Source organism: Piliocolobus tephrosceles, chromosome 10 (assembly GCF_002776525.5).
Source record: "Piliocolobus tephrosceles isolate RC106 chromosome 10, ASM277652v3, whole genome shotgun sequence".
NCBI lineage: Eukaryota > Metazoa > Chordata > Mammalia > Primates > Cercopithecidae > Piliocolobus > Piliocolobus tephrosceles.
This window is the reverse complement of record NC_045443.1, coordinates 44,135,383-44,144,599: the sequence shown is the minus strand read 5'-3', so window position 1 is coordinate 44,144,599 and position 9,217 is coordinate 44,135,383. Positions and strand designations below refer to the sequence as shown.

Sequence of the window (9,217 nt, the reverse complement as noted above, 5' to 3'; positions counted from 1 at the left end):
CTGAAGTGAAAAGGTGAGCAGGGGAGGGGAGGAAGAGTTGGTTGTACTCATCATTTTTATTTTTAAGTAATATTACAAGTTATCTATCCTGCCCCAACTGTTCTCTCAATTTGGTTGCTTTTCATTCCACTGTGGTTGGCATCTTTTGTCAGGGCAGTAATTTATTTCTTTTAATCCGGATATAATGGCCAAGAGGGCCATTTGGCTCACTCAAATCCCATCGTTAAAACTTATCTTGGAATTAAACAAAAATGGATTTTTAATCGTAGAGCTCATCAGCCTCATAGCTTCCACCTCATTTTTGGATGGCCTTGTTCGGCTTGCACCTTCTGTGCTTGCCAAACCAAAGCGCCCTGGTCGGCGGCGGCATCTCTGGAAGGGATGAAGAGCCTCCGCGCACACGCCCCTTACGTCCCTGTCCCGCACGCGCCACGAGCACGCTTGCAAAAGACGCGGAGGTGGCGGAGACAAAGACAGAGTTGAGAGAGAAGAGGGAAAGGAGAAGAGAGAAAAAAGAAAAAGAAAAAAAGGTCTGCTCTGGGATTATTATTTGGGTTATTACCCTTATCTTTGCATTCCAGCCGGAAGGTCGGCTGCAAGCCTTCTTTCCTGCCCTCCTCCTTCTTGAATTGGACACCATCCCTGTTGCCGCCTCCTGAGTTAGGAAAGGGATAGAACTTTCCCAGGGAGGTGAGGGGTGACCCCGGTTACTTCCTCCCAGCAGAGATCCCTGTGGAGAGGAAACGTTCCCGACTTCCCTTCCCGCGACCTCCTCCCGATATGCGAGCGGAGACGTCAGGCGGCTTCTGGGTTTATTTTGTAAACCCAGACAGTCAACTGCACCGGGCGCCGGGAAAGCCTCCTTGGCCCTCGCCCCAAAGCAAAGCTCTAAGAGGTCCGGGGACTCTGGCTTGGGTGGGGAGAGAGACGTGACCTGTGCAGCCGCCGCGAAATGGGTCTCCAAAGGTGAGACCCTCCCTGGGTGGTTGGGCGTGTCCCCTTTAGCCTTCCTGGACCCAGTTACTGCCCAGCTTGGAGCTGGACGAAGGGACGTAATTGGTAGGCGAGTGGGTTGGGGCGTCTTGACCCTAGGACGAGAGTCTGGGCATCTGGTGTGGACCCCTGCCTCCTCCCCGCTCTGCGCGGCCGTTCAAGAGGTCCGGGTGGGCGCTGGAGGAGGAAGGCGGGTGCACCGCGGGTTGGTATGAGGGGGCGCCGGCCGCCTCTCGGATTGGCTGCTGCGCCGCCGCCCCCTCCGCACCGCGCGCCCCCCACCACGCGCCCAGCCGGCTGCCTCCCGCAGGCTCCGAGCTGCTGCCCGCAGGAGGCAGGAGGCGCAGGGGTGGGACCGGCCCCCCAGCCCCTCTCCTGGCCTCGGGCGCACGGGAACCCCGGGTCCTGCAGCCTCCCGAGTGCGGAGAGGCGGGGCCGCCCGCTGCCGCCCAGCTGCCTGCGCCCCCTCCCGCGGCCCCGGCTCCGGGAGCGGGGCGCCCAGCGCACGGGCACACGGCGGCCAGAGCGCCGAGGCGGTACCTTCAGCCTGCAATGAGAGGAGCCCGGGAGAGCCCCCGGGAGCCAGCGAAGAGCTTGGCTGCTGCGTCCAGGGCTGCTGCTGCCGCTGCGGCTGCTTGAAACTCCTCAAAGTTGAGAGCCGGCGAGAGGCTGCCGCCCGCCGGGAGCCGGAGGGAAAGGAAGTCGGAAGGTGCAAGAGTGACGGACACGGACAGACGGACGCGCAGACCTTCGGAAGGCACCGCGTAGGCAGCCTCCCCGGAGCCCGCGAGGCTCCCCAGCTCCGTGAGTTGTTTTATGGATGGGTGGTTGCTAAGTATTTCCGTTTAATTGTTTGTAGGCTACGTTTGCGTATAGTTGTGTTTGTTGGAGGGAGTTAAAAAACAACAACGCAGGATGCACCTTAGGAAAAAATTGAGTTTCTGATGGTGGGTGAAACGGTGGTATGGAGAGAATGTGACTAAATTTTTATAAGCACGACTAACCCAGGAAAGAGGAAAGAATACATTTAACAGTGAAGAGGCAACACAGAGCTCCCTATTGTGAAATAAAATCCATTTCAAAAGTTATTGGAAAGAAAGGAAGGTATGGCTCTTATGGGTTAACTAGTGGTAGTCAGTTTCTGCTTTTTACCCCCTCTGAAATATTAATTGTTTGCCAGGTTCACTGGTGGGAGTCTGAGCCGGTGGGAAAGACACCGGGAAGAGACTCAGAGGAGACCATAATGTCGTTACGTGTACACACTCTGCCCAGCCTGCTTGGAGCGGTCAGACCGGGCTGCAGGGAGCTGCTGTGTTTGCTGATGATCACAGTGACTGTGGGCCCTGGCGCCTCTGGAGTGTGCCCCACCGCTTGCATCTGTGCCACTGACATCGTCAGCTGCACCAACAAAAACCTGTCCAAGGTGCCTGGGAACCTTTTCAGACTGATTAAGAGACTGGACCTGAGTTATAACAGAATTGGGCTTCTGGATTCTGAGTGGATTCCAGTATCATTTGCAAAGCTGAACACCCTAATTCTTCGTCATAACAACATCACCAGCATTTCCACTGGCAGTTTTTCCACAACTCCAAATTTGAAGTGTCTTGACTTATCGTCCAATAAGCTGAAGACAGTGAAAAATGCTGTATTCCAAGAGTTAAAGGTTCTGGAAGTGCTTCTGCTTTACAACAATCACATATCCTATCTCGATCCTTCAGCATTTGGAGGGCTCTCCCAGTTGCAGAAACTCTACTTAAGTGGAAATTTTCTCACACAGTTTCCAATGGATTTGTATGTTGGAAGGTTCAAGCTGGCAGAACTGATATTTTTAGATGTTTCTTATAACCGAATTCCTTCCATGCCAATGCACCATATAAATTTAGTGCCAGGAAAACAACTGAGAGGTATCTACCTTCATGGAAACCCATTTGTCTGTGACTGTTCCCTGTACTCCTTGCTGGTCTTTTGGTATCGTCGGCACTTTAGCTCAGTGATGGATTTTAAGAACGATTACACCTGTCGCCTGTGGTCTGACTCCAGGCACTCGCGTCAGGTACTTCTGCTCCAGGATAGCTTTATGAATTGCTCTGACAGCATCATCAATGGTTCCTTTCGTGCGCTTGGCTTTATTCATGAGGCTCAGGTCGGGGAAAGACTGATTGTCCACTGTGACAGCAAGAGAGGTAATGCAAATACCGATTTCATCTGGGTGGGTCCAGATAACAGACTGCTAGAGCCAGATAAAGAGATGGAAAACTTTCACGTGTTTCACAATGGAAGTCTGGTTATAGAAAGCCCTCGTTTGGAGGATGCTGGAGTGTATTCTTGTATCGCAATGAATAAGCAACGCCTGTTAAATGAAACTGTGGACGTCACAATAAATGTAAGCAATTTCACTGTAAGCAGATCCCATGCTCATGAGGCATTTAACACAGCTTTTACCACTCTTGCTGCTTGCGTGGCCAGTATCGTTTTGGTACTTTTGTACCTCTATCTGACTCCATGTCCCTGCCAGTGTAAAACCAAGAGACAGAAAAATATGCTACACCAAAGCAATGCCCATTCATCGATTCTCAGTCCTGGCCCTGCTAGTGATGCCTCCGCTGATGAACGGAAGGCAGGTGCAGGTAAAAGAGTGGTGTTTTTGGAACCCCTGAAGGATACTGCAGCAGGTCAGAACGGGAAAGTCAGGCTCTTTCCCAGCGAGGCAGTGATAGCTGAGGGCATCCTAAAGTCCACGAGGGGGAAATCTGACTCAGATTCAGTCAATTCAGTGTTTTCTGACACACCTTTTGTGGCATCCACTTAATTTGTGCCTATATTTGTATGATGTCATAATTTAATCTCTTCATATTTAACTTTGTATGTGGTCTGCAAAATAAACAACAGGACAGAAATTGTGTTGTTTTGTTCTTTGAAATACAACCAAATGGTCTCTTAAAATGATTGGTAGGAAATGAGGTAAAGCACTTTAGTTCCTCAGTGTGCCAGAGAAAGATGGGGTTGTTTTCCAAAGTTTAAGTTCTAGATAACAATATCTTAGTCTTTAGCACTATTGATAATTTCAGAGCAGGCCCAGATGTGATGTGACTCCCGTTGTCCCTTTATTTAGGATATTGAAAGAAAAAATAAACTTTGTGTATTAGTGTCCTTTAAAAATAGACTTTGCTAACTTACTAGCACCAAAGTTGGGTTATTTTAAGGAAAAACACTAGTGTTCAATTTCATTTTTAAAAGATGTAGAAAGAAGCATCAAGCATCAATTATAAAGCCTAAAGCAAAATTAGATTTGGGGATTATTCAGCCGGAATTACCATTTCAAACCACAATGAATAGACTACACTGATAAAATGTACTGGATAATGCCATATCCTATATGGTGTTATAGAAATAGTGCAAGGAAAGTACATTTGTTCGCCTGTCTTTTCATTTTGTACATTCTTTCCATTGTGTATCCTTGTACAAAAGATCTCATTGAAAATTTAAAGTCATCATAATTTGTTGCCATAAATATGTAAGTGTCAATACCAAAATGTCTGAGTGACTTCTTAAATCCCTGTTCTAGCAAACTAATATTGGTTCATGTGGCTTGTGTATATGTAAATCTTAAATTATGTGAACTATTAAACAGACCCTACTGTACTGTGCTTTGGACATTTGAATTAATGTAATTATATGTAATCTGTGACTTGATGTTTTGTTTTATTTGGCTATTTAAAAACAAATCTAAAATGTTTTATCAGATTATGCTATTTTGTATAAAGCACCACCGATAGCAAATCTCTCCAAAATTCTAATAGTAAAGTTGATTTTTTTAAAGGGGGAGGGGAAGGCTTGAATGTGTTCTAGATCAATTTACACCTTGTGTATGACGTTTTACTCTGATATCATTACGCACTTTAACCAGATCCAGAAAACACTTAAACTCTTATTTTGCAACAAGTGAGAGCCCAGGAGACCTCCTTATTATCCTGTCTCTGCTTTGAGGCAATCAGGTACCCTCTCTGAACCTAGGTTCCCTCAGCTGTAAAACAAAGGTTTCAGACCAGATGGTGTTTAAGGTTTCTCCCCATACTCCCCATCACTCCCCATACTGGAATGAATGATTTCTTGGTGGTCTTAGCATCATCACGGGCCTATACTTGCTTTCTGAAACTACCACATACTGAAGGAATGCAGGAATGGGATTAAGATGACTAGCACAGCAGTGTACAGCTTAAAGGGATGTTCCACATCATCACTGCAGCTCCTTCTCTTTTCTCAGGGACAAATGAGGCCCAGAGAGAATACTTTGTAAGGTCAAACAGTGGCAGGGATAGAAGGAGAGCTGGAGTTTATCATTCTCCCTGGTGAAGATCAGAGGTCCAAAGAAACTTTTGACTCCTTTTCAAGGGATGGGCATAAAAAGTGATCAAAACATGGCAAAGGAGAATCAAAGATTGATTCTCCTGGGGCTAAGAAAGAAGATAATTTTTAAAGGATGGGAGTGGGCAGCAGTGAAAAATATTGCAGATAAGTAGATAAGGATGGAAGATCAACCACTAACTTTGGCAGTAATGGTTTTCTGTGAACATATCAGTAATAATAATAGCAATAACGATAATAATGGATGCATGGTGAGAGTTCCCTAAGTGCCATGTGGGGCTTTCAGTGGCAGACTAGGCAGCGGGACGTTAAGGAACAAGTAGCCAGGAGGTGTCCTTTTAGGGAACAGTATGTAGACCTGCTGCTCGGTAGCATTGAAAAGTCCTTATTGGATGGTGTTAAAAATTACTGGCCCTGCCCCTTAAACACCAGCCTCACCCTTTAGACAATATCCTTCAGAGTCAAAGATGTTACAATCAAGCATTTTATTCTGCTTACTGCCATTAAAATAATTAGGAAGAATTCTGTGACTTGTGTGACCTTGGAAATCATCACCTCTTCTTGCTGTATAGAAACGTAGACTCAAGAGATGCTGTGATTTGTTTAGGATCATACAGCTAGTCTGGACACAAGGAAAACCTCTTGATCCATGAAAGCTCTCCAGCAATGGAAAGGGCTGCCACAAGGGGCCATGAATACTCCAGGAATGTTTAATAGAGCCGGGACCATCCTCTGACAAGGAAGTTGGAGAAAGGATCCCTGAATTAAATCTTTTTCGGAAGGGATCTCTAAGGTTCTTCCATTCTTGAAATTCTTGATCCAATGAAAGTAAGTGTTGCATTTGGCAGGGAAATATGGACAGTGCTAGGAGTAGGGAATGGCTTTCTGGCAAAAGGATAGGATGAGCTGAGATAGAAACTAAGTTACTTATAACCAAAACAAACAAACAAAAAACGAAAGAAAATCCCAAATACTGAAAAGCAAAGCTGTGTTTTGAGCAAAAGTAGGAAGGAATGTTGATAAAAAAAAAAGTATGAAACATTCTGAATATTATGATGTAGAATTTTAAGTTCTTGGATGTATCAATTTTTTGATAGGAGCCTGATCACATATATTTTAAATATAAAGGAACAAAAGTAATTTATCCTTTTACAATTTATCTCACTGAGACCTTTTATATAATTTTCTTTCCAAGTAATAATCTAGATTTATGTAACAGTTTTTTTTAAAGCCACTTAGTATTTTTTATTATATAGTTGTGAGAGGTGGAAACTCACTGGATAAATCAATCAAAGTTCATAGAAGTGAAATTTTCCAAGGCTTAGAGGATTTTTTATTATAATAAAGACACTGGGTCCACTATTCCCTATGCACATATGATAATATATTCTATAGTTGTGAGTTAAAATTTTAAAGACACTTTCAAGATCTAGCATCTGAAAGAAGCACCTAAAGGATTTTCTTATTTATCATTAATTTCTGCATTGGTCCCTACTGTTCAGTCTAGAGACATTAAAATATATTCATTTTTTAGCTTTAATTGCTTGAATTATTTGCACAGAAAAATGTTTTTTATATTTTTAAATAAACATTTTCCTAACATTAATCAAAAGGGACGTAGATTAAACTTATGGGGATGGAAACATAAGAGGAACAGGAAGACATTACCAGCTCAAATTCTGAAAAGATATTTGATTTGGGATCATCCTGTGAAGCACTATTTAAACAGGATACAGCCAAAGCATCCTACAGTATCATCGCTTTTCCTTTGCCATAAACGCTGCTAGCTTAGTGTCACCTTCCAGTGGCATCTAGTTTACCAAATGATCTAGCAGTAGGTTCAAAACTGGGTTTCTCAGTAGACTCGCAGGGGAAAGTTAAAGAAGCAGCAGTTTCCAGCAGCTACCCCCTGCACACGTCTCAACCAGAGATTCGGATTCAAGATGTTTGGGATAAGGTCTGCCCAACTGTTTTTTTGTTTTTTTTTTTTAATTTACTGTGCCATTCTGATTCTACCTATTCTGATTCTACCTATTGTGATGAAACACATCCTGAAATGGCACCATAGCAAATTGTGTATTTGAGGCTTTGTCAAAATACATTCCTCTTACTTGCTAATGCATTTATTAATAAAAAGAAGAATCTTAGCCCTCTAAAAATATTCTCACATATTAGAAAAACAGAAGAGTTTGATTCATGGACACTAAATGAAACATAGAGTAAACTGGTTGTAATCTATGACTTATATTTAGAATTCTAAACTGGGGAACATGAAATAATTACTTTGAGATGACTATATCCCTGATTGTTTCATTTGTTAAAACTGTTTCTAGTTTGAAGCGGCTACAACAGATTGAGCTCCTAACAATGAGCTTTGGAGCTTTCAAACTTGATTAGATTATAGTAACATGAGGACATAGTCCATGGATATTTGAGTGCAGATTTCGTCTACGGAGAAGCAAACTCTTTGCTTCTCCAATGTATTAGAAGAATAGTTTTTAAAGAAAGCACAAGATTCTTTTCATGGTTCTCTCATTCCTCCCTGCCCAAGAGCCAGCCCCCTGATTCATGACTATAATATGAAAGTTAGTGTGGAAAATGATGATTAATTTGCCCTTGCAAGTATTATTGGATGGTAATATATAAAAACTAGAACTAAAAAGTATTATAATAACCTCTTGAATAATTTAGGGGACTGCTTAAGCGGCCATTGTTGCTTGTGGATAGATGCCAGGGAAAGAAGCTCTTTTACAATAAGGACCAGAGTATAGAAAAATAGGCATTTTGTCAATTGTAAAATGTGCATATGACATTTATACTGGTTTTAACTTATTAAGCACTTACTAAATACCAGGGACACTGTGTGAGATAGTTTTTATTTATTATCATTCCTTGTTATAGTAGCCTTAAAAGATGGGAAATATTACTCTGTTACAGATGGCAGAAAACAACTCAGAAAGGATAAATCGTTTTCCCAGGTGACCGAGTTAATAAGCTGTTTTTATCATGATAATTATTTAAAAAATATCTCTCCATAGTACTCACATAGATGTTTAACCAATAGAATGACTTTGTAAAGCATGGGTGAGAAGCAAGTTCTCTATAAATGTCAGAGCTGAATGAACTAATGCTCGCAGCAAGTCTGGGGAGAGCAGAAATGGAAGGTCAGGGGATTATAAATCATAATAAAGGTGAACATGTTTTTTTCCCTATAAAATACAATGTGTTACTAGTAGCAAAATTTGAAATCTACCTAAGAAGATACAAGCTTGGTAAACTATTGGCTCCAGTCTGTTGGCTCTTTGTAGTCCAGTTGCACTTCACACATGAAATTGCCTAATATGCAAAACAAATATCTGCTTTATCATTATAAACTATATGTCAAAATATTGAAATGAATAAATGTTTAATTTCAATATTTTTAAATTTAAAAATGACCCGAATTTATGGGTAAACGTTCTATTTGAGGGAATATCAGATAATTTGTTTTCAATTTCTAGGGAAGTGGCAGAGACAAGTCAGACCCCATGGGAGATTTTTCCAACTAATTTAAAAAATAGATTTCTCAAGATAATTTTAACATTAGGTAGCCTCACTAGCTTACTTGATTAAACTTCCCTATGAGATTAGCAGAGTGTCAGATATATTTGTAGAAAATTTTTGTTGTGTCCACACGATCTTAGGGTCATGGAGTCAAGAATCTAGGATCAAGGGTGATCACTTTGGTGATGAATGGCTAGTAGTAACCCAGAGAAGATTACTGGGCATTGCTAGACACTGCCATAAATGATGTATAATAACCACTTTCTCCTCTTAAAGGAGATTACAGTACAACTGAGAGTAAACAAATAAACCTGTT

At 42.4% G+C, this 9,217-nt stretch overlaps 1 protein-coding gene across 1 annotated transcript; it reads left to right on the top strand.

Moving 5' to 3' along the window:
* Window positions 1-710: 710 nt before the first annotated feature.
* AMIGO2 (adhesion molecule with Ig like domain 2) lies at window positions 711-4,773 on the top strand. The gene is made up of 2 exons (XM_023231179.2): window positions 711-1,797; window positions 2,174-4,773. The coding sequence occupies exon 2, from the start codon at window positions 2,237-2,239 to the stop codon at window positions 3,800-3,802; it is 1,566 nt and encodes a 521-aa protein (XP_023086947.1). The 5' UTR covers window positions 711-1,797; window positions 2,174-2,236; the 3' UTR covers window positions 3,803-4,773.
* The last annotated feature ends 4,444 nt before the right edge of the window (window positions 4,774-9,217 follow it).

Bases quoted from the DNA above. Each gene is read 5' to 3' on its own strand.
- AMIGO2 (XM_023231179.2), top strand. From the start codon at position 2,237: ATGTCGTTACGTGTACACACTCTGCCCAGCCTGCTTGGAGCGGTCAGA.